The 25,668-nt window shown below is 37.3% G+C and overlaps 1 protein-coding gene and 1 pseudogene across 3 annotated transcripts in view; one reads left to right on the forward strand and one right to left on the reverse strand.

The window, feature by feature from the left end:
- The window catches only part of MATCAP2 (microtubule associated tyrosine carboxypeptidase 2), a 46,673-nt gene that overhangs the window by 1,506 nt on the left and 19,499 nt on the right, over positions 1 to 25,668 (forward strand). For 2 of the 3 annotated variants that reach the window (XM_069461596.1, XM_069461597.1), the window contains exons 1-2: positions 14,243 to 14,267; positions 21,422 to 22,134. In XM_069461596.1, the coding sequence (XP_069317697.1) occupies positions 14,243 to 14,267; positions 21,422 to 22,134 (738 nt within the window). Of the gene's footprint in view, positions 1 to 3,556; positions 3,627 to 14,242; positions 14,268 to 21,421; positions 22,135 to 25,668 lie in introns of those variants that run through there. The other variant, XM_069461595.1, reaches the window with a different exon arrangement.
- LOC138377239 (chloride intracellular channel protein 1 pseudogene) lies at positions 4,450 to 5,381 on the reverse strand (annotated as a pseudogene).

The following is a 25,668-nucleotide window of genomic DNA, read 5'->3' on the forward strand; positions in this document are numbered from 1 at the left end:
CAGATGAAAAATGGAGAAAAATTATCCAAAATTATTCTGTAATAAGTAATAAGGCATTGTCCAAATGTATGGTGTATAGAATTATTAATATTTAACCCAAAATGTGCTACTTATGAACAAAGAGAAAAGATAGTTGAATTTTTTTCAAGTACTAGACAGGAACAGGGTGTGTGTATTTGGGATGTGTCTCTGTGTGTGTATGTGTGTTTTAAAAAGCAACATTGGAAAATGAGTCATTTGAAATTTATGCAGCCGTTATGCCTCCTGGTTATCACTCCTGTGAGCCTTAGTTTTTTTTATAACTACCTCAACTAGATTCTAGTAAAGACCAAAAGAAACAAAATACTAGCACAAGATAGCTACTACTCAAAACATTTAGTTTATCTTTTCTCACAATCCCCTTATGATTTTGGTCTTTACCTTGATGATGATGATGATGATGATAACAACCACCACCACAATAGCTCCTATGTGTGAAGCACCTACTACATGCCAGAAACTATGCTAGATACTCAAGTCTCCTCTTGTAGAGTACTGCAATTGTCTCCTACCATGCCTCCCTCCATTCCTTACCTCTGGTAGTTCATTCTTCAGTTTATAAGCTAGAATGATTCTTCCCTTTTTAAAAATTGAGTTAAGAAATATTTCTAATTTACAACAAAAAAAGAAAATAATAAAACGTAACCAGGTACCAGCCCCCTAGCTTTAAAAAATATATAAAACATCCCACACATAATTGAAGTCTCCCATGTATCCCTTTCCTAATCTCATTCCCCTTCCTAATGAGGGGTACAACTAGCCTAATTTTGATGTTTATCATTCCCATGGAAATATGTATAGTTTTACTACATATATATAACAATATTTAGTTTTATATAAGTTTTATTTTCCCTGTACTTATCTTTCTGTAACTTTTTTTTGGCTCTGTATTAACTTTATGATATTTATCCTCACTAATAACTAAGCTGCATTTTGTTCATTTTCACTACTAAATTCTATGGCATAAATACAAGAGCTGTCTGAAAAGTATCCAGCCCTGTAATATTTAATATGAAAAACAGAGACATTTATTATATTAATAATGGCAGGATATTTTCTAGACAGCCCTGGCATACTTGTCATTTATGTATTCATTATCCTGTTAGGGCACATTTAGCTTGTTTCCAGTTTTTCATTCCTGAGATCCCATCATGCCATGATACTTCTGTATCTCCTTATATACACATGCAAAACATTCTCTATAGTAATATATCTAGAAATTAGTGGATCATTTCAATAAATATATTTTGATATTATTACCAGATATTGAAAATAAGTTGTTCTTCAAAATGGTTGTAACAATTTATATTCCAATCACTAGTGTATGAGTATGCCTGCTGCTCAAGTTTCTCCTCAATACTTGGATACTTCTTAAATTTTGTCATTCTTATTTGTGTGCGTTTCTCTTATCACAAGTGAAGATGAAAATTATTTCACATGTTTATTGGCCTTTCAGTTTTCCTGTTTGTGATTTTCAACTTTATATCCTTTGCCCATTTTCCTGTGTAGTTATGTGTCTTTATCTTATTGATTCACAGGGTTTTTGTCGGTTGCTTACTATTTTCTGGGAAAATAACCTTGGTTGGATTTTGGCCTGCAAATTTCTTACTTTGTGGCTTATCTTTTCACTTTATGATGTCTTAGATGTACAGAGGAGTTTAATGTTAATGTAATTAAAGATATATATATATGTATCATATATATTTTCCTTTAGGATTTGTGTTTTTTATGCCTTAAGAAATCCTTCCCTACTGTGAGATCATAAAGATTTTCTCCTGTATTTTTTTCTAAATATGTTAAAGTACGTATGTTCCTGGTTTTGTCTTTGGACTGTCTGCATTGATTTTGTTTTTTATATGGATAACCAATTGTCTTAGCAGCAATTACCAGATTGCCCATCCTTTCCCCATTGACCTGTAATGCAACTTTTATAATATATCAACTTTTCACATACATGTAGGTCTATGATGGAGCTCTTTATTCTGTTCTACTGGTCTATTTGTCTATTCCTTTGTCAAAATCATACTATCATCCCTGTAAATGTTGATATTTGGTAGGGAGAATTCAAAATTGACTTGGTTTGTTTTTCCCCCCTTGTTCTTCCACATGAATTTTAGAGTCACATTCTCATGGTCTACAAAGAAAAAAAAAACCCTTTTGAGATTTTAATTCAAATTGGACCAAATTTATCACATAATTTGGAGAGAATTGACATCTTTATGATATCAAGCCTTCCCATTTATTAGCATGGTATAGTTTTATTATGTCTTTCAAAAATGTTTGTAACACACTTCATAAAGATCTTTAAACTTTTGTTAAATTTATTCCAATGTATCTTTGTTGTTGTTGCTTTTATAAATGGCATCTTTTTAATTATAGTTTTAAAATATTACTGTTGTATAGAAACATAATTGATTGTAGCAAACCTACTAGACTATCCTATTAGTTTTAGTAATTTATTTATAGAAAGGGATCTTTTTAAAATATAAATTATGCAGCATCAATTCCTTGTTTGGAGCAAGTTTATGTTTTCCATTGCAATTAAAATTATATCCAATGATATCCTTATCAAAACTACAAGGCCCTACATGATCTGGACCCTACCTACCTCTTCAAATTACCTAATATTCTCCTAATATCACAATACTCTCTCTTTCTCCCCCTCCCCCAACTAGGCTCCAGCCTCAGGCCTTTTTTTTTGGTCATAAAAAAATGCCAAATTCCTTCCTGCCTCAAGGACTTTCTCCTTCCTAAAAATTCCTCTAGATCTAGCATGTCTGTTCCTCATCATTTGGGTCTAAGCTTGCATGTGCTACATCCTCCAAGAGGACTTCCCTGATCAGGTGCCCACCCCACTCTACTCTGCCCCCCAATCACTTTCCATTCTATTACTCTGGTTTATCTTCTTCATTGCATTTACCACTATCTGACATTATTTTAGTTATGTATTTATGTTTATTATCTAGCTCTTCCTACTAGAGTGTACGCCATGGTAGGGCAGGGACTAGTCTTGTTTATAGCTGTAACCCAGAACCTTCTGGCACATGAGTGCAGTAGACATGTGTTAAATGAATGAATGTACGAATAATGATTATTTCTATTTTACAGAAGAAGAAACTGAGATTCATAGAGGCCAAGTGACTGGCCTAAGTCATCAAAAGTATCTTCCCTAGTTATTTAAATAAAACACAAAACTTCCCAAGTTATTTAAATAAAGACCATAGCTTATAACATTAAGAATAGAACCAAGAGGCTGAAGCAGAGATAAATGGAGGGTAAGGGTAGTCCTAGAAAATGAGTATTTGCTCCTTCTAAGACCCTCCCTTTTAAACAAAGGAAATCATAATTATGTCTTTTGCAGATAAAATTGAGACAGGGCTGAAAAACAAAAATTTGAAAGCATTGACTTCAACAAGGATGCTCCAAATGCTTTATATTTACAGTTAATTTTTCAAAATACATTCACACATATTTAATACAAAATAATACAATAACATAAACGTTTTTATTTTTACAGGGAGAGAAAAGGCCAAGACCTAACCATAAGGCAGTGGCAAGAAGGATTAAACTCAAGTTCTCTACCTCAGGTTATCTGGCTGAAGGGCCATTTCTTTTACACATTTATTATAATGAAGAAATAAGAACCATCAAAGGATGTTATCTAAATGTTACTGAAAAGGGCTATTTTATTTGGTACAGTCTCTACTACTAATGATTCTTAGTGTCATATAGATTTTTTTTGTTTTCTAATTTAATTGATGAAAATGTTTCAGATTCCAGAGTATGGGAAAACATACTGTGCTTTCTGAACATATCATATTGTTTTCAAAAACCAATGCAACTACAAGCATATCTCTTTTATTTGATAGACTATTCTCAAATGCATACGGCTTTAATCTCCTTTTTACTTTCTGTGCTTAATAAGGATATTAAGAGAATTCATATTTAAAGGACCACAGTAAATCTTTTCACTAAAAGGAAGAATTATTTTATGTACTTACCATGCTATAATTTCTATATTAACTTTACACTTCTATACCTGGATTTCTTAAAGCTATTTTTAGAAAACTTAATTTTTTAGCAAGCCCATTTTAAAGAAAAGTACCTCTTAATATTACAAAGTAGCAACAGCCAGTGTTTCTAAAGAAACATCAAAGTCCCTTTGTTGAACATCAAAGATAAAATTTTTTCCTTAAATTTGATGCAAGAGAATGTACCAGGTTCATTGCACTCCATTGTGTCTGTCAAGAACTTCATGATCTAAACACTTCAAAAATTTCTCCTCACATACTACTTCCCGACCTCATGGTTCATTTACTCTTTCATCAATCCTGTCAAATGTTGGAGTGCACGACATCCACTTTTTTTTTTTTTATTCTGTATTTTATTACTGAAATAGGTTGTCCTACCCACCCCACCCCACAATAAAAATCTCACCCAGGCCCCTATCCATTTCCCTCATCCCCTCCCACCTCCCCAGCCCTGCACAAGTGCTCCAGGGCTCCCTGCCCACTGGCCATTTTGGAGTGTGTCCACTGGGTAGCAATGTGGAAACTACCCAGAGCCTCTGTGGAGAAAACGGAGGTGGCTGAGAGAGCTCCAGGAGGGGCTTATTTGAGGGCGTTGGCCACCTGCTCATAGGCCAGCTGGATCTCCTCATCATCTGGACAGGTGGAGGCGAATGCTTCCCGAGAATAGGCATTCCTCAAGTACCGATGCACTCCCCGGAAAGCCTCAGGGATGGTGAATCCCCGGTACTTCTTACACACCACCTGTACTATGTGGAGTTTTGGCAACAGGTTGCAGTCAACCAGGGTGAGCTCGTTGCCATCCAGAAACTTCCTCTGAGAGATGCCCTCATCTTCAGCACTGGTTTCGTCTACTTCTTCTGGGAGGGGGGATGTCAAGTAATTGTCTAAAACCTTCAGGGCTTTCAGGAGCCCCTTCTCCAGATTATCATTGAGTGCTGAGTTTGAATTCTTGATGTAAGCAGAAAATTTGGCAAATATGTCCAGTCCAGCTGTGTTGGACTCAGGGTTCAAAGCTGCCAACTTGGGGTACCTGGGAGGGCACAGCACTGCCTCCAGAAATTCCTCAATCTTGTTGCTGTCCGTGTGTACTTCAGTGCCATACAGCAGGAATGGGAGCTGCCCTCCTGGGCACAGTTTCTGCACTGTCTCGGTCCGCCTCTTGGTGTCAACGGTGGTGACGTTGAAGGTGACTCCTTTGAGCCAGAGAACCATAAACAGTCTCTGGGAGAAGGGGCAGTTCCCAGTCTTGGCCCCATCACTGCCAGCCTTCACGAACAATTAGACCTGCGGCTGTTCTTCAGCCATGGTTGCGTTGAGCAACATCCACTTTTAATCTCCTCTTTCCTGCTTCTCACAGGCTGACACCATCCCAGTCTTCCTCAGCCTTATCTGTGCCTGGCACTTAATAGGCCCTCAAGAAATGTTTGCTGATGAATTCTCAGGGACCACAGTCTCTTACTCCCTGGCCTCACCATACCTCAAACATTCCAGCTATACTTCTCTTCTCCTTTCTCCTTCCCGTTCACCCACATGTATGACCACACATGGGCTCTAATCAACACTTCGAAACGCTCCATCTCCAAGATTTTGACCCCAAACCTGGCCTCTTGATTTTAGTCTTGAATCCTTCTCTCTTCTCCATTTCTGCTCACTCCTGCTAGATCTGCAGGAACCCCCGTCCAGTCCTAACCTTCAGTCCATTCTCCTTTTTGCACTTTTTGCCAAATTGAAAATGTTATAGCTTGGGCTCTGTAGCCATGCCCACATTTTTAACCCTGACCTCTCACCCTACCCTTTTCTATAAAGCCACATGCAAAGTAGCTCAGTCTATTCTGAAAAGGAGGCCAAGAAAAAAGGGAGTTAAAAGAAAGAATCTTAGAGTTGTCAGGCAACTCACAGATCACCTAATCTAGCTCCTTGCAAAAGCAGATGAGGAAACAAGACTGTGATTTCCAGAGCCTGCCACTGGCCTTTCCTGGGTCTCTTCCCAAACACTGCCCAGCCTCCTTTATGCCTTTCTTGCTCCTTACCCAGCCCGACCTCAAGAGAAAACATTTTAATACCATTTTCCTTGGCCCCTTGTCCTTCTTTCTGCATTTAACTTGCTAATCTCTAACCACCTCTTTTTTTCTGTGTTTTTTTTTTCTGGCTTGCTAAACATTGGTAGAAAAAGACAAGAAATTGAGCCAATTCCATTTCAAATTTATCCCAACCAACAGGACCTTTAATGTGGCTCAGAATCCTTTTATTCTTATCCATCCGAATCCTATCGCATTCTCCATCATATTTCCCATCCCACTTTGCTTATTGTTCAATGCCAAGGAAAGTGCCCAAAGAACAGAACTCAATCACTTTCTATTCCCTGACCAAACCTGCTCTTGGCCACCTCCATGAGATTCTCACCCTGATCTCACTACCAGAATGCCCTGCCCATCACCTTTGAATATCTAAATATGAGTCCCGCTGAATATCATATCTTACCAGATTTCCTACCTAGTCCATAGTGAAGTCATCTTCCACCTTAGTACTCAATTTGGATCACTTTATTTTGACACGATTTCAGAATTATGGAAAAATTTCAAAAGGTTTATCCACATACAGAGAGAGAAAGAGAGAGAGAAAGTGGGACAAAGATTCCTGGATCCAGAAATCACTCAGATCCCTGATATATTACTTACTACATTGGCTTTATTCTTTCCCTCTCTCTCTCTCTCTCTCTGTGTGTATATATATATATACACACACATACACATGTACGTATATACATACACATACAAATACACACACATATACACATATAACCATGTACTATATTAATAATGGTTTGGTCAATGATGGACCACATATACAACAATGGTCCCATAAAATTATAATACTGTATTTTCACTGTACCTTTTCTATATTTAGATACACAAATACCATTGTGTTACAATTGCCTACAGTATTTAGTACAGTAACAAGCTGTACAGGTTTGTAGCCTAGAAGGGTATACCATATAGTCTAGGTGTGTAGCAAGCTCTGTCATCATCTAGGTTTCTATAAGTGTACTTCATGATGTTTGCACAACAACAAAATTGCCTAATGACTCATTTGTCAGAATATCCCCATTGTTAAGTGACACATGACTATACAAGGGCTGTCCAGAAAGTCTCCAGCCATTGTTAATATAATTTTTCATATTACATGGCTGGATACTTTCTGGACAGCCCTTGTACATACACACATATGTACTTTGAAGTATTTGGGGGTAAAACTACATCATGGCTGCAAGCTACTCTTAAAACAGTTGAGAAAGACACACATATAGTTATAGTTATATAGTCATATTCATTACTCTTTCTAAACGTTTATATAGATAGATAGATAGAACCTTTCTAGCTCTTCTTCCTCTGTCCCACAACTAAATGACTGAGAACTCTAAATTCTACCTGGAGTGCTCTTGTCTGCCTACATATACTCTCCAGGTGATCTCATCAATCCCATTGACTTAAAAATACCATCCATATAGTAATGGCTCCTAAATTTATTTCCCTAGCCTGATCTCTTCTTTGAGCTCTGAACTCTTGAATCCAACTGCCTGTTTGAAATCTTGACTTGGATATCAACTGGCACATTAAACATAACATATCCAAAATAGAATTTCCCCATTAAACCTGTTCTTTTCCAGTCTTCTCCATTTCAACTATCCATTTCAACTAGTTGCTCAAGCCAAAATGCTGGGAGTCATTTTTAATTCCTTCTTCTTCTTCCTACTTCACCCACATACCCAACCTACTGATCAACTCTGCTTCCAAAATATATCCTAGGTCCTTTATTCATACCTCTCTCCCTCTCTACAGCTTCCATTCCACTAAAAGCAATCATCACCCTTTTACCTTACCCACTCCAAGAGCATCTCACTTGTTCTCCCTGCTTCTATGCTCAACTTCTTATTCATTATCCTCAGAGAAGCCAATGCAAGCTTTTAAAAACATAAATTTCTTTACGTTACTCCCCTGTTTAAAATCCTCCAATGGCTTCTGATTACACTTAGAATAAAGTGCAAACTTCTTTCCATAGTCCCTGCCTCCCTCTCAGATGTTTTCTCCTACACTTTTCCCTACCTTACTAGGCTGCAACCATACTGACCTTCATGTAGCTCTAGGATCATGCCAAGATCATTCTAATCTCAGGACTTTTGTCTTTTCAGTTCCCTCTGTCTAGAATGCTTATGCCCAAAAATTCCTATGACTTTTTCTTGTCTTTTAAGTTTCAGTTCAAAAGGCACTTCCTCAAAGAGGCCTTTCCCAACCACTATTATACCAAGCCACTATGTAGCTACTTTCCTAATTTACTGTACTTTGTAGCACTTTCTGTATCTGAAATTGCATCATTGGTTAACTTGAATGTTGTTTGTTTCTCCCACTACAATGTAAGTTCCAAGAGAACTAGGACTCTGATTTACTCACCACAGCATCCCTGTTATATGGGCTAAAGGACTAATTGACATATGTACATTATTTCTATATATGTATATGTATGTACACACTATTAATAAGTTCTTTGTAGGTAGGTGTCAGGTCTTTTTCATGATCTTTTTACCTTGTATGTAATAGGGACTTAGTAAATATCTATGGAAGGAATAAATTAATGCACATATTGGTTTCTTGAAAATATAATTAAGGGCAATATTTTTTTGGCTCATTAAAAAACATCCTTCCCCCAATCATTTATAACAAAACATCAAAAAAATCACACACAGGACAAAATCACAGTGTTTCCCAGGATTTTTGTGCCATTTTGACTATTTTCATGGAGGTAAGAAGGCAGAGCAGTCTCACAAAGCATTCTTTTATTTGGCTTCTATGTAATGCTTTTCATTCTCCTGAATATAGACATACTGCAAACATTTCATTCTTTTCATACAGACATCCTGAAAGCATTCCAACTTCGCTGAAAAATTTTTTTTTAAAAATCCAAGAAAAACCAATTCTACCAACTATTCCCTAGATTTTTTTTTTCTTTTTTAAGTCAAGAAACATTGTTTATAGCTTGCCCTGAGTCATCTGTTCAAGCTTATCAGAATCTGGGGTATTGCCCCTAGAGTTGCTATATTCTTTTATAATGGCAGGCTGCAGATCAATTTTCCTTAATTCGTGTATTTTCAAAAACATAGAATGTTATAAATTGTTCTCAATAGAACAGGAAGGAAAGTCAAAAGTGTTTTCTAGAAACTTCTCTCCCCTTTTCTTTTAAACGCTCATCTGAAACTTAGAAAATAAATATAACGTTCTAATTCATTTTGAGTTACTAAGATAACTTCTTAAGAAATTAAACTTTGGGCCGGGCGCGGTGGCTCACGCCTGTAATCCTAGCACTCTGGGAGGCCGAGGTGGGCGGATCGTTTGAGCTCAGGAGTTCGAGACCAGCCTGAGCAAGAGCGAGACCCCATCTCTACTAAAAAATAGAAAGAAATTATATGGACAGCTAAAAATATACATAGAAAAAATTAGCCGGGCATGGTGGTGCATGCCTCTAGTCCCAGCTACTCGGGAGGCTGAGACAGGAGGATCCCTTGAGCTCAGGAGTTTGAGGTTGCTGTGAGCTAGGCTGACGCCACGGCACTCACTCTAGCCTGGGCAACAGAGTGAGACTCTGTCTCAAAAAAAAAAAAAAAAAAAAAAAAAGAAAGAAATTAAACTTTTTCCCAGTTTCAAGCATAATATGTACTTGTTCTGCTGTCAACAAAATGAACTGCTGTAGAAAATGAAATATTTTACTTATTTTTCTCTCCAGTAGCAATACTTTTTAGCAGCCTTGTCCAGACTTCACTACCTCTCTTCTTCCTTCTTGGCCTTTACTAGCCTCTGCCCACAACCAAGGTAAATTTTTTTGAGTCTTTGAAAAGGAGGATGTTGGTCTTTTTTCCTAAAAAGAAAATGATTTTCTCTTTTTACAGAGATAGTTTAATCTACTTTTTTATACCAAAACTCCATTAACTAATTTATGAATAGTAATTTGTTTTCAAAATATATATCATCTGTCCTGCTATGTAGCATTTAAAAGGAATGGACAGATTAACAGTAGTTAAACAAAAGTTACTGACAAAATAAAAAAAAAACCTCTATACACATAACAGAGAAATCCCACCACATATAAAAGAATAATATTTCAATCAAAACACCTATTTTTCTGTAATTTAACCTAAAATTAAGTAAAAATCATCATTACAAATATTCCAAAATCAAAATGATTCCACAATACAATGCCTCTAGTGTACATAAAAATAACCATAAAAGTAAGGTGGGTATATTTCGGTGGGATAAGTACAATGGCATTCTTGGTTATTATTGAAAATTTCAAGTATAGTAAAACTTTAAAAAGGGTAAAGGGCATCCTTAAAGGTAAACACAAATAATTTAAAACAGTTTTAATAAATGTTTAACTTGAAAATCAGTGCTTTGAAAATAGAATAGTAACTGATAATCATTTTGTCTTAATATTAGTGGTTTATGTAGAATCAGGTATAAAGGAAAATTTCTCAGAAAGATAGAATTGTTCATTGTTCTGGTGGATATGTAAAAACAATGCCAACTCTACAGCAGCCAACTGGACAGCTGCAGATGCTGTACCCAATGGAAATACTAAGCAGGCATAGCACGAATCAATAATTAACAAAGCAGATGCACAAAGCTTGATGAGGATGAATAATTGCATAGATGGGAAGAGTAAAAGGAGCCGATAACAGTAATGGTTTTATAAGAAATGAGATAAACTCTTTGTATTCATCAATTTGTTAGCAAGAGTGCTTCAATAGTACATGACGAATATATATATATTTTTAAATGTTTTCATTACATTGATATGTACCTTTATATAGTACTTATCACTACAGATATTTAGAAATCAAATGACCCACAAGAAAATATTGGTAAGGTGAACATAAAAGTAATCATAAAAGTAAAGAATGAAATTATGTTCTAGATAGGCTAACTACAGGGACATCAAATTTGTTTATTTTTTGCATTCTTAAGTTTAATAAAATGTTGAAGAGTTTAATGAAATATTGAATATTTTTAATGTACATCATTTTCTAACTTTTCTATGCATGTGCATATGTATACACACATATATGTGTACTGTGTGTGTGTGTATATATATATATATGTATGTATGTACAAGGGCTCTCCAGGAAGTATCCAACCATGTAATATGTTTTTGTTCCAATGGCTGGATACTTTCTGGACAGCCCTCGTATACAATACAATACAATACACCTACTATGTATGCACATATATATAAAACCTTCCCTACTAGTCAATAAGTTCCTTGAGCATAGGTATCATGTTTTGTAAAGTACTCTAAAAACACCAACCCTAATGTCTTGTATATAAATAAGTACCCATTGAATGAGAAAAGTAATACACATCTTGGTTACTTTAAAATATAATGAAAATGTACAATATGATTAAGCATACTTTAGTAAAACCATTCAGAGTAAACTCACATATTCAGATGTTGAATATATGACATGGTAACATCTTTTAGGAGACTTTCCTTTCTTTCAGAGATAGCTCTTAAACTGCAGTGACTTTTAAAAACTAGAAATTTGCAGGGGTAATAGATGCATTTAGAGTGAACTTTGGGAAAAGAGGTTTCAGAATTTTAGGTATATAAGGAAGCTAACAGCATGATTCATTTACAGCCTTTTTCTTTAGAAAATACAATGCAAGAATAACTGCTCTTAAAAATGCAAAGGAAGGCAGGGGGTGGTGGTTCATGCCTGTAATCCTAGCACTATAGGAGGCTGAGGCGGGAGGATTGCTCGAGCTGAGGAGTTCAAGACCAGCCTGAGTAAGAGCAAGACCTTGCCTCTACTAAAAAATAGAAAAATTAGCCTGGTGCCATGGCGTGCGCCTGTAGTCCCAGCTACTTGGGAGGCTGAGGCAGGAGGATCACTTGAGCCCAGGGATTTTAGGTTGTAGTGAGTTATGATGATGCCACTGTACTCTAGCTGGGGCAACAGAGCAAGACTATGTCCCAAAAAAAAAGCAAAGGATTTATTGCTCATTATTATAGCAAGTGTTTTAATCCAAAGTAGATTTGTTCCTCATCTACAGGTCCATTTGATATAATTCTATTTTATTTGCATTATCTATTATCTACGTATCCATTAATTCAAAAATATTTATTGAGTGCCTACTATGTGCCAGGCACTGTTCCTGATGCTGGGCATATAGCAGTAAACAAACAAAAATCACTACACTTGTAAAAATTTTGTTCTAGAGGGAGACAAACAATAATCAAGATAAATCAGTAAAATATATGATAAATTATATAATGTCACCTGCTAAGAAAAAAAATAAAGCAGAGAAGGAGGATAGGAAATATGAGAAAAAGTTGAATTTTAAATGGAGTGGCCAGGAAAGGGCTCACAAACAGATGACATTTCGGTTAAGTCCTGAAGGAAGCGAGGGAGCTAGTCCTGTGGCTATCTGAGGGAAGAACATTCCAGGCAGGGAGAATCCCAAATTGCAAATACCTTGAGGTAAAGACAGTGCTTGGCATAGTTGAGCAATATCAGGGAGGCCAGTGTGTGTGGGCAGGGTGTTGAGGGGAGTAGTGAGAGATGAGATCAAAGAGATGACTGAAGGCTAGGTCATAGAGGACTTCAACAGGTAAGGAAGCCCTTGAAGGGTTTTAAGCTGAGGAGTGACATGATCTGACTTTAAAGGATCACTCTGCCCATGGAGTTTTGAGAGTAGAGTGAAAGAGGGTAAGGTGGGAATAGGGATGTCATCTAGGAGGCTCTAGTATAATCCAGACAAGAGATGGTGGTGACTTGAACCAGAGTGGTAGCAAGTGACTAGATTCTGGTTGTATTTTGAAGATAGTATTCACAGGATTTTCTGACAGAATAGGAAGTGAGGTTATCCACTATTTGTGGTAGTTAAATTTCCACTTGTCTCTCCTAAGCAATGAAAAAGGACAGTTTCTCACAAATTCTCTTGTCATTCTCAGGGTATGATGCTGCTGACATTCAACTTTATTTTTGTTCCCGAGTTTGAAACACAGCCCAATTATTTCCATGTCCTTGCCCAACCTTGAGGAAGGGTGTAGAGAAAATGTGGCTGTCTGAAGATTGACAGTTGCCAGCACTATTTCATGAGTCTGTAAGCTCTGTGAGACTTATTTCATTTCCTTTGATATCCTCAAAGCCTGACTCAGAACCTTGCACATGTTCGAGTCTCAATAAAAACATTTGTTGAATGGTATAATCTCTACATTTCCCATGGTAATTGTAAAAGATTAAATTTTCACATTTGCTAAGGTGAAAAGTAATAAACCGAAAAATAACATTCAGTCCCTATCAATTGTACAATCATGAGTTAAAATTTTGTATTTTAAGGTTTGGATGGGGAAATCCAAGGGTATGGCACCAGAAAAAAAATTATATTTTAGTATTAAGGATAGTATGCTGGGGTACTGTAAACTGGTAAATGTAATTGAGCCTTCTGCACCTGCATTCTGGCTTAACCTAAAGTTGTTTTAGCTTTCCCGCACCTTGTCATTTAAGTTAAAGGGCAGAGGAGAATGGCTTTGTAATTTGCAGCTAGGGCTGAGTGTCACACGACCCCTATCCTCTTGTGAAGCTACCACGTAGTTAAGACCCCTTGAACGGCGCACAAACGTCACTGGGTCAAAGGCGTGTGTTCAGTTGTCCAGAGACCACGGCGGATCACGAGGTACAGCCCACAAGCCCCTAGGCGCGCGCCCGCGCTGTGCACGCCGGGAGTTGTAGTTCCTCGTCCTCCTCTCTCTTTCTCTCCCTGGGAGCCGAGCTTTCGTCGCGCGAGCGCCCCTAGCGGCACGCAGGTTGGGTGAAGCGCGGCGCCCGCGGACGGCGGGGAGCGTTTCCTAGCAACCGGGGGAGCGGCCACGTCATGGTGGCAGCTTCTAAACGCTGCTGGCCACGGTGAGGGCCGCCGTGTGTACCTTGAGCAGCTACGGGCTGGTGGAAGCGCTCCTCATAGCTCTGTATCCTCACGTCTTGGTTCGCCTTTACCTGCCTTACCGCGCTCCTGGTGGCCGGGAGCAGCCTCCCGCCGCGACCCCGCCACTGAGGCCCGGGCCGCCGAGGCTAGAGGCCGCCGGCCCGGCGCGGACCCCGCCGCCCCGACCTCGGCGGGACGATGCTGGAGTCCATTCGCGTGACGGGTGAGTGCGCGGAAGGGTTGGCCCGGGGCTAGCAGGGGCAGCCAGCGTCCGCCGGGGCCGCGGCGGCGGGTGTGGGGCGGGTCGGGGTCCCAACCGCCCCGAGGCCGAGGTAAAGGTAGGATGTGGGCTCGGCGGGCGGCGCGGGGACTCCGCCCCACGCCCAGAATCGTGCGGGGCGCGCTGGAGCCTCTCGGCAAAACGTGCGGAGGGACGAGAGTAAACGGTCCCTTTTCCTTTGGTCACTTATTATCAGTAAGCACATGCTGTGAGATCTAGCGAAGAAAATTGTAACACACCGATTACTGGTTCTACAAGTATGCAATCTTAAATCCTATTTCAGAGCATATTCGGTGTGTAATCAGGCATTATAATTTTCTGGAATGTTCAGAAAAAATCAGCTAAGCAAGAGAACACATCTCTGTGTTTCAGTATTTCTGCTGTGTATATTTGTGTGTATGCCTTTATTCTTATACAATGAGAACGTTTTGAGTTAATACTATTGACAGGTCACTTTACAGTATGGATTACACCAAGCATAAAACTACGTGTTTAGACCCCAGATCTGAAAGTTTACTTGCCTTTTTTTCTTTCTTTTTTTTTACTTGCCTTTTATTATTTGTGAATCACTATGTATAGTAGTCATTTAAAAATATCTTTCATAATATTAGAATAATTTCCAAGGCCATATTCCCGGCATTTGATTCTGTGTGAAATATAAAACAAGCCGGATTTAAGGACTGAAGCAATTATGTGTTTCTTAAATCACTTCCTATATAATGCTTTTGATTTATTAGTCATGATTTAATGTAATCTAAATATGACATCCTGGTGAAACTGCTGATTGGAGTAGTAAAATGAAATAAGTCATATATATGCTACATATGCTGTTTGTAATGGAATCAGATCAGAAAAGGTTTCTTTGCTTTCTCATAGCCTTTTACAGAAGGGTTCATAATACTAAAGGCACTAAAATGTTGATTTTAAAATGTAGATTACTTTATATTAATATTAAGTTTACTTTGGAAATCCAAATTTAATGATTCAAAATACTTCCCCATTTACATTTTTCCATGGCTTGTTTCTATAGGAGCTAAATGTAATATTGAATATAATAATGATAGTTAACAAAGGCTGCTTACTATGGGCCAGCACTGTTGTCAGCACTTATATTAACTTTTAAAATCCTTACACTAATACTATGAAGTATGCATTAATATTATCCCATTTGACAGATAAGGAAACTGCAGCACAATGAAGTTATGTAACTTGGTCAAGGTCGTACAGCCAAGATTCAAACCAGACAAGCTGCATTCCAAAGCCCATGTTCTCAACCACTAGGAAAATCAGCACACTGTTATAATGACTTACCCTGATTTGAGCTACAAAACCCCAAATCAATCTCATTTAATATTAGTGTTCCATTATTTGATAGTTTGCTCAAAGTGTTCATTTTTAAGTTTTTATCACAAGCCAGTGTGTAAATAATATTTGCCTGAGAAAATTGTCTTTTACTAGAATATACATTTGTTTTCAAAATAGAAGACATCTAGCTCGTTCATTGAGTATCAAAATGCTGTCAGAAGCTATATAATACAAGATTATTTTCATTTATGATTTCCCACTGGCTTTATATTATATGTGATGTAAGAAGTGATTAATGAACGATGAGTCATCTGGAAATGAAGTGCCTGTATAACAAAGGTGAATGTTTAAAAATACTGGAGACAAAAGTCTTCTTAAGGCCAGTGTTAGCCATATAGGATGTCTGCACCTAGGCACTCAGCTCCTGTTTGTCCTATAGCAGTAGGCACTTGCCATGAAAACTTGTTTTCAGCCTCACTAACTGTTCATTTTCTTTTGCCTTCCTGGGATGATTTTTTTCCTCAACCTTCAGGCAACCAAATCTGCTACCCTTTCTCTCCTCTCAAATATTCTCTTCTTTTGGCTACCTTTCTGGCCACCCTTTCATGAGCAGGACAATGAGTGAGCAAAAACAAACACAGTTGTATGCTGTAATAGAGCTTATAATTTCATTGTTGGGGAAGGCTTTCATACAACAAATGGAAAACTCCAACCATGACAAGTACTTCAAAGAAAAGGTATAGGGTATTTATGAGGTTCTAAAATGAAGAAGTCAAAGAAAGCTTCCTGACCAAGTGCCATTTGAAATGAAGGATGAGTGGATATTAATCTAACAGAGAGGACAGAAGAGCTCTGCAGACATAGGGAGCAGTGTGTGAAGAGGTGGTATGTCTGGAGAGAGAGTGGTATGAGGGATTGACAAAGTGAGAGGAGACTAGTGGAGAGATTAAGGGGGAACATTGTGCAGAATGAGGCTGCACAGGCATCGGGATCTGACCATGAGTGACCTCATAGACCACGGTTAGGAGTTTTGTCTTCATTCCGGGTGGAAAGCCATGGGAAGGTTTGTTTCTGGCACATTCACTGTCATTGTAGGTGATGTATAATGCTCACTTTTACCACAACCATCATTATCAAGGGTATCTAGAATACCGTGTATATTTCTAACTCTAAAAACAAAACACACACACACACCAGTTTCTGACCTCCAAACAACTGTCATATTATAAGATTGTTACTAAAAGAGTTACACTGAAGTGCTCCTTAACTGGGACTGAAATTTTTAAGAATCCTGGAGTATAGTCAAGTTTATGAGTTCCTGAATGACATTAGCAGTGCCTTTCATCCCTTATTCTTTCAGTTGATAAACTACATTGGTTGCTGTTGAATTTAGAGATATTATATTTAATAGATTATCTGTTATAATACAGAAAAATTGGGCAATAAATGTGTTTTTAAAGGAACTGACTTTTATATACCATTTACAAAATTAAGATGTAACGTACATAAAGTACACAAGTCTTAAATATGCAGCCCATGACTTTGTGCATACATAATCATTGCCCAGAACAAGATATGGAACATTTCTAGCACCTAGTAGGCTCCTTGGTACCTCGTTCCAGGTTATGACCCCTCCCTCAAAGGTAACCACTGCTCTGACTACTAATATTATACCATAAATTAGTTTTGCTGTTTCTGAACTACATATAGATGGAATTATATAGTATATACTCTTTTGATCTGGCTTCATTTGCTCAACATTGTCTGAGATTCATCCATATTGTTGCTTGCAACTTCAATTTGTTTTTGTTCATTGCAGTGTAGTATTCTGTAGTATGAATGTACTACAATTTATTCATCCTTTCTGCTATTGACAGATATTTTATGATTTTTTTCCTTGCTTATTTGAGTTTTAAGTGATGAAATACTTGCTAAAATTAAAGTGTTTATATTATTTGGGGATTATTTTGTTTTGCCCTTTCTTCTGTTTGTAATCAAGTAACCTACTTTGTGATGTAAAATTATCCTATGTTCTCAGGTTTTGTAAATATGAGCAAACCATATGAAATTGCCATTTTGTAGGTTAAAATTGGTTGAATAGTATTTTTCCGCAAGGCTTTGTTTCTGGCAATCTTCCTTTCAGCCAGGGACCTCAGAATTACTGTGAAACCTCACCTATTCACAGTTGTGAAACACTAAGTTTAGGGAGCAGTGTTTCCCTTCTCCCCCATTCTTTTAGATGAGGAATGGGAGCTACCGATGGGTTAGTGATTAGGCTAAAATTACAGAGAGGTTATTGAAAGAGCTGGGAATGGAAGCCAGGAATCCTGGTATCCTTTTCTCTTGTTCTAGATACATTTTAAACTTTCACTGTGTTGGTAATTTCAGTATATTCACCTACTTTTGAATATACTGAGTATCAATTTTAATGTAATAATACTACTTACCTTTTCTTCTTCATTATGGGTAATCAGGTTGGGGTAAGTAAATGATTTTCTTTGATCAACAGATTATTTTCATTCATTCCATTATTGACAGTGAAACAGATTGCTGATGGCTAAAGTATTACATATATATATATATATATAGTGACTATCTTTAATGTGAGGAAGCATGATTTCTAATTACCTTATTACTTTGGGGGAGGGAAACATGACTTCCAAAGAAGTCTATTTATATTTTTAAAAAGTTTTAATTTTTCAGGAAAAGGGAGTCAGGAAATAGGATGTTCTTTAATAAATTGTGTAGACAACTGGAAATCTTTTCAGCCTCCTGTTATGTTCTTATGCATGTTCAAAATTTTTTTCACAAAGTAAACAATAGTATTTAAAATTATAAAAACAATATTTTAGGTTCTATAATACTTTTTAATGCAACTGAAATATGATTAGTGTGACTCTGAGAAATTATTAATATGTCCATCTTGTATGAGTTGTGTGAAGGACCATGTGCCCCACTTTTATGAACTTAATGGGATATCAGCATTTGGCAGTATTGGCATTTGTAGAATAAATACACCATTGCCTCTCCCAAGCTTTACTCTGCAGCAGATGGTGCTTCAAAAGGACTGATGCTCAGCCTCTCAGGAGATAATTAGCAAGTGAACTGAAATGCTGTAATTCCTGGGGAGAGGGGTTCTGTCAAACACACACTGTTACCTTTCTGCCACTCTCCATTCCTCCTTCAGTGTTTTGGCAGGTGGTTTAGGCCTTTTTTTTTTTTTTTTTTTTAATATCCTGAATGTGTAGGTTGAGATAGGCCAAAATTATGAATTTGGAGGTCACTGATACTTTATGACAAAACAAAAGAACTCTATGAGCTCAGTTCTTTGGTCAGAAAGCTACTAAATCTTTGGAACCAAAGAGCATTTTTACACTGAATATTCATTTTTTTAAAAATCAGCACAGTATACATGTAATGAACTGTCCAAATAGGAATTCTTCAGAGTAGTGTGATTCATTGATTTTTTCTTTCTTTCTTTCTTTCTTTTGTTTTTTGAGACAGAGTTTTACTCTTGCCCAGGCTAGAGTATAGTGGCGTCATCATAGCTCACTGCAACTTCAAATTCCTGGGCTCAAGGATCCTCCTGCCTCTGCCTCCCACATAGCTGGAGATTCATTGATTTTAATGTGATGTAACTCTTTCCCTTTTTATTGTGAAGGTCAGATGAGAAAAGAACTTGATTACCTCTCTTTACCTTTCTATCTGTACCTAGTCCTCACCCTACTTCTCTAGGCTCATGATACCTTTATTCTTATCTCTTTCCCTTTTAGTGTCCATTTCATCCTTCCTTTCATTATTACCTTGTCTCCTAAACTTGTGTGATGTCCTCTTAGGGAAACTGACATTGTTCTTGGGCATTTGAACTACAGCCTGTGTCCTGTTGTTCCTTAGCCTACTTGCCTTGTCTGCCAGTTTTGACTATCTGTTGGCAACACTTAAGTCTGAAACCCATGAGAAACTGGGACCTACCAGCCTATGATGAAAGTTTTGTTTGTTCTGTTATTTTTGGCTGATTGAGTCTTTAACATTTATTAATGTATAAAAAATGACTTCTTCGTACAATCTACTTTGAACATGACTCTGTGCAAATCTAAACTAATACATGTAGTAGACATTTAGCCTCTGCAAGTTCATACTTTTGTGGTATCTTCTAGACACCAGAATTCCGATTTCATATGCTGGCTTAGAAAATGTAAGTGAAAGAACTTTTGAGTACCTTACATATTTGGATTATTTATTATGCAGTTTTCATCTAGTACTGTTTCTTCACCCTAAACCCTATGACTTCTGGGCTTTTGAAAACTAACATTTAGAACAGGATTTCTCTGCCTTGACAGTATTGACATTTTGGGATGAATATTTGTTTGTTGTAGGAGACTGTCCTATGCATTGAAGGATATTTAGCATCATCCCTACCCTTTACCCACTAGATACTAGTAGCCCCTCCCCAGTTATGACAATCAAAATGTCTCTAGATATTGTCAAATGTCCCCTGGAGGGTAAAATCGCCCTTGGTTGAAAGCCACTGGTTCAGGGTCTTTCCTGTTATATTTACACTTCTTTAGTAGTCTCGTAGAATTAAAGAATGGTCCCAGAACTACAAATACCTTTTTATCCAGATGGATGGAGAATGGCATGTTTAGGGTCATTTATTCATTCATTTATTTATTTCAAGAACATTTTATTGACAGGACTTGAGCTGGAGTCTTGTTCAGATGAGCTGGATTTAAGACAGACTCAAACACTGTTGGTTTAGAATTGTCTGAAATTCTTAAACCTCTATCTCAAATTTCATCTATTTCTTTTCACATTGCTCTCTTCTTTCTCTGACCTCTACATTATTGTCTATATCTTTTGTTTATCATACTTGATCATATACTACTTTGCATTATTCATATATTCATAGGAATTCATTGTCTTCAGGGCCATAATAGAGGCAGGAACAATGTATTTATACAGATGTTGATCAGAGCCATGTACTTAATTAGTAGCATTCTACATATTTGTTGAAAGAAAGAATGCAAATTAACACAATTTTAAAGCAGTGCATGAGCAACAGTATATCCAGTGCTTCTTACCTGTTTAAAAGCTCACATGAGGTATAAAAACAAAGCTGTCCTCTGCTTTACTTGCCATTTGATATACTGATATCTGTGTAATAGTAATTAAAATGTGTTTTTCTAACTTGCCAGGAAAAAAACCTTGTTTTTCTTTAACATGAACCTATAGCTTAGAATACTAAGAAAATCAACTAATTAATACTGAGTAACATTACCAAAACATGCTTAAACATGCACATTTCATCTGTTTAATCTAAAAAATGGTTTTTGAGGTAAATAATACTTTGATGTGCTTTTACTGACAGGTACTTTTATATATAGTTCCAAATTTCACGATCATGTTGGCTTTGGAAGTGCCTTGGATTTTACTTTGATATTGATGCTATTAAAAAATGTATCATTTCAATGAAATCCACATTCTCTAGTAGAGTATTCAAACTATTTATGTGTATTATCTCACATCTGTATTAGATTTGGATCACCTAAATGGTTTGAAGCTGAGGATTTTTACAGATAATTTAATTTATATATACTCATAGAGAAGTGATAGTATCTAGCATAACCAAAGTTTAGTAATATATCCTTTTAATGTTTAAATTGTATTTTCTAAAGAGTATTACAAAATTATAAAGTTTAAGGAACCTTCAGAATATTTTTCATGTAATAAACAATTTGCTTCATCTGGTATCTTTTTTGTTTCTTTTGTTTTGATCTTGTTTATTAACACAGAAAAGCTTCACTGGCCTGAGCAAGAACTTGCTAAGAAGTCTATTCTAAATGCAGAAGATTCATTGATCATTGACAGCAAAAGAAACATTTCCCACTTACCCCCTGGAATACTAAAGGACATTTTCACAACTGGAACCAGTAGTTACAATGTCCTACTACAGAGCAAGGAGGAGAAAAAGCATCATTCACAAAAGGAGTCTTCCTCCACCTATTCCAAAAGATGTAGAAAACCCAGCAAATCTCCTAGCTCTTCTCATAACAAAGATCCTTGCAGGACGAAAACCCCAGTGCCTGTGACAAGCAGTGGTACTTGGTACTGCCTGGAGAGGCAGCCTGCTGTTTTTGTCACTAGTTCAGTGTCAAGTCCTGTAAAGTTTACACATGATATCTCTGTTACAGGGAACAGCATAGTACTGCCGCCTAAACCCAAAAGCAAGGTCAAGCGGCGTCATTTCTCCACATTTCCAAAGCCAAAGCCACAGCTGCAACCCCAGCCTCAGCCTCAGCTGTCTAGAAGCTTTGAAAAAGGAGATGACTTTTCTGGAAAAAAATTTTGTATATTGACTGCTATAAAGCCTACCAACTTAGAGAAAGAAAAACTGAGATTCTTCAAATCTGACTATACCTACAATCCTCAATTTGAGTATGCTAATCCTGCTCTGCCAAGTGTGTTAGCCAAGCACAGCAACGCATCTGACCGATTTCTTAAGCAGGTAAACTACCACTTTAATGGTGGTATCTTCATTTTCATGTAGCTAAAATGATTATGTGTGATCTTATCAGCAAAAAAAAAAAAAGACATTTAAAAATATTCCAATTATTTATATGCTATAGTTAATTCCCACTCAGTACATACAGAATGTGACAAGAAATCTCCAGGTGAGTGGTATCACTTACATGGAAACTACTTTTCATTAATAAAATTCTATAAAGAATCTATTACATAGATTCTTAGTGACAGGAAACAAGTATATTTAGGAAAACAGCTTCAGATTCTGGTTCCAAGTTTTCATTTGGGAGTTACTAATTTATGACTCATTAGCCAGCCCACAGACAAGTGTTGAGTAGCTCACACCATGTTTTGTTTTGTTTTCTTTTTTTTTGACCTTTTCTATATTTTTTCATTTCAAATATTAAGGGGATACAAGTGTTTTGTTACATAGATACCTTGCATAATGCTTAAGTCAGAGCTTTTGGTATGTCCACCACCAGAATAGTGTTCATTGTACCAAATAGGTAAGTTTTTATCCCACACATCCTCTCCCCCAACTCTCCTCCCTTTTTGGTCCCAGTGTCCTTTATATCTCTTTGTACCTATGTGTACCCATCGTTTAACTCCCACTTATTGGTGAGAACATACAGTGTTTGGTTTTCCATTCCTGGTGTACTTCACTTAGGATAATGGTCTCCAGTTCCATCCAAGATGCTGCAAATGAAATTATTTTATTCGCTTTTATAGCTGAGAAGTACTCCATGGTGTTTGTATACCACGTTTTCTTTATCTATTCATAAATTCATGGGCACTTAGGTTGGTTCCACATCTTTGCAATTATGAATTGTGCTGCAGTAAACATTCAGGAGCAAGTGTGTTTTGATAAAACGACAACTTTTCCTTTGGGTAGACACCTAGCAGTGGGATTGCTGGATTCAACAGTGGTTCTACATTTATTTCTTTGAGGAATTTCCATACTCTTTTCCATAGAGGTTGTACTAATTTGCAGTCCCAACAACAATGTATAAGCGTTACTATCTCTGCATTCACGTCAGCATCTATTGTTCTTTGGCTTTTTAATAATGGTTATTCTGGCCAGGCGCAGTGGCTCACGCCTGTAATCCTAGCACTCTGGGAGGCCGAGGTAGGTGGATCGCTCGAGGTCAGGAGTTCGAGACCAGCCTGAGCAAGAGCGAGACCCCGTCTCTACTAAAAATAGAAAGGAATTATATGGACAACTAAAAATATATATAGAAAAAAAAAATTAGCTGGGCATGGTGGCGCATGCCTGTAGTCCCAGCTACTCCGGAGGCTGAGGCAGTAGGATTGCTTAAGCCCAGGAGTTTGAGGTTGCTGTGAGCTAGGCTGACGCCACGGCACTCACTCTAGCCTGGGCAACAAAGCGAGACTCTGTCTCAAAAAAAAAAAAAAAGAAAAAAAAATTAGCTATTATTTTTTATTCCTATTTGGCAGTTATTTTTGTGATTTTTTTTTTTCCTGTGGAAATTGCAATTGATTGAACAGGGCTTCCACAAATGTAAAATTTATGATAATTACAAAAATTCTATTTGCATTTTTCCCCCTTAGTGCTGAAAGAGATGGCTGAGATTTATTTATCAATATTCTTTAATCTGGAGACCTATCCTAGTCCTACCTGTTGGGAAAGAGATTTCTCACCATTAAATTAAAATGAATTCTCTCTCATTTCTCTGGAAGGCAATTTGGGAGCCTCAGCAGCCCTACAGATTGAGAATTGTCACTGCTTAGCCTTTCGCTTTACAATTTTTATTTCGATCCAGTTCCAGCTTCAGGAGATTAAACTTACACTTGAATTGCTTGAGACTTCTAAATAGCACAAGCAATCCTAGCTGGCTTATACCTGAAATGCCACTATTTGGGAGAATGCTGTCAATAAATGCCAAGTCTACTATTTAGACCACTTTAATCAAATACAGGAAATTCACAGGACAAGGCCTCTAGAAAAATATGCTTAAATTCCTCCTCAGCATCTGAGTAAATTATGACATGACATCATATATCCTTCCCCTCCCCAGATAAAACAACAGCTTCAAGACTGGTCTCCAGGACCCAGAAATGTGCTGCCAAAAGAGGCCAGGATGGCCAAGTAGCCTCATGGTTTTCCACCCATGAGGCCTTACCAACCCCCAGCTTGACAGTCTTTTAAGTTTCATGATCTGGATGTTTCTAAGGCAGGCAGTCTGTACTGTTGGAGGATGACTGTGGTCCTCTTCAGTGCACAGATTGGCAGAACTTTTCAGGTACAAACAAGTCTGCCACAGTGGAACCAAGGCAATGCTCAGGCTCTTCATGATTATCAAGGAGTTCCAGGACTCAGGCTTTTTTTTTTTTTTTTTTTTTTTGGTCTAAGCGGTTAGTCCCTAGGGAGGCACCCAGGCCATTGAAGTGGTACAGGATATCGAGCATGGGCTACAAGACTGGGATATAGCTCTAGGTGGAGTCTCCTGAGGCCTGCCTAGCTGCATTCTGGCAGCCATGGTGGCCTCAGCTCCTCCACTCTTGGGTATATTAAAAGTGAGTACCTACTTGGATCAACTTCATTATGTTAGGAAATAAGTTCTTATTTTCATCTTCCTAGTTAGCAGACTTTATATTATATAGTCATGGTATATGGAGTCATAAACTCAGATGCCTACAGGATCTAGGCAGGGGGCATAAATGATTTCAGGGACCTGGCTGGGGACAGTAGGAAACTGGAAATCAGACAGTGGTTATTTTATTTGAGCCACAGTTTGAGCCAGTGTTACTATATGTTCAGGGGTTTTAAGAGAAGGTAGAAACCTGAATTTTATGTGAAGTCTTCCAGTTTGTAAACATTGACACCTAATTCAATTAAACAAACACAGGCTGTCCAGGCCAATGAAAACCTGTGATGAATGGCCCACATTCATCCCTTGGGTTGCCATTTTGCCATGTCCAATTCACCAGATCTATTTAACATAGGTTCCACCTTATTAGGAGCAATGGTTAATATACAGAGTTTTAAATGTGGTACTCTGAAAACAGCCTCTTGCTTTTAGAGTTTATAGTATGACTGGAATAGGTAATTCATTGTTATTTTAAAACACATTCATAAAAATACATATATAAAATCACATGTGTGCTCTAAAGACAAATGTTCTTTTTTTGATAGAAAAAAATTATTTGGAAATAAAATACCTTCAACAATATGATGTCTTGACATAAAATTTCTTTATGACTAAGTTACAATTTTACTAGCATTGAAATAGCATTTTATCTTTGCAGACCTCAAGTTGTCAAAACAGTAAGGGAAGGAAAAAGTAAGCTTTCTTTAAATTATACCTCTCCCTAGATTACATGATTTTCTGTTTAGCAAATCACAGACCTTTCACAGGTACCTTGAAGCTATAAAGTTTTTTAAGAGATTACTTTGAGTTTAGAATGTTCCATAGTAGTTTTGTGTATTAGATTAGAGAAATGGAATCATTTCTTAACCTACTAGCAAGAAAGCTTTTCTTACAGATGAGAGATGGAA

This window comes from Eulemur rufifrons, chromosome 29 (assembly GCF_041146395.1).
Source record: "Eulemur rufifrons isolate Redbay chromosome 29, OSU_ERuf_1, whole genome shotgun sequence".
Lineage (NCBI taxonomy): Eukaryota > Metazoa > Chordata > Mammalia > Primates > Lemuridae > Eulemur > Eulemur rufifrons.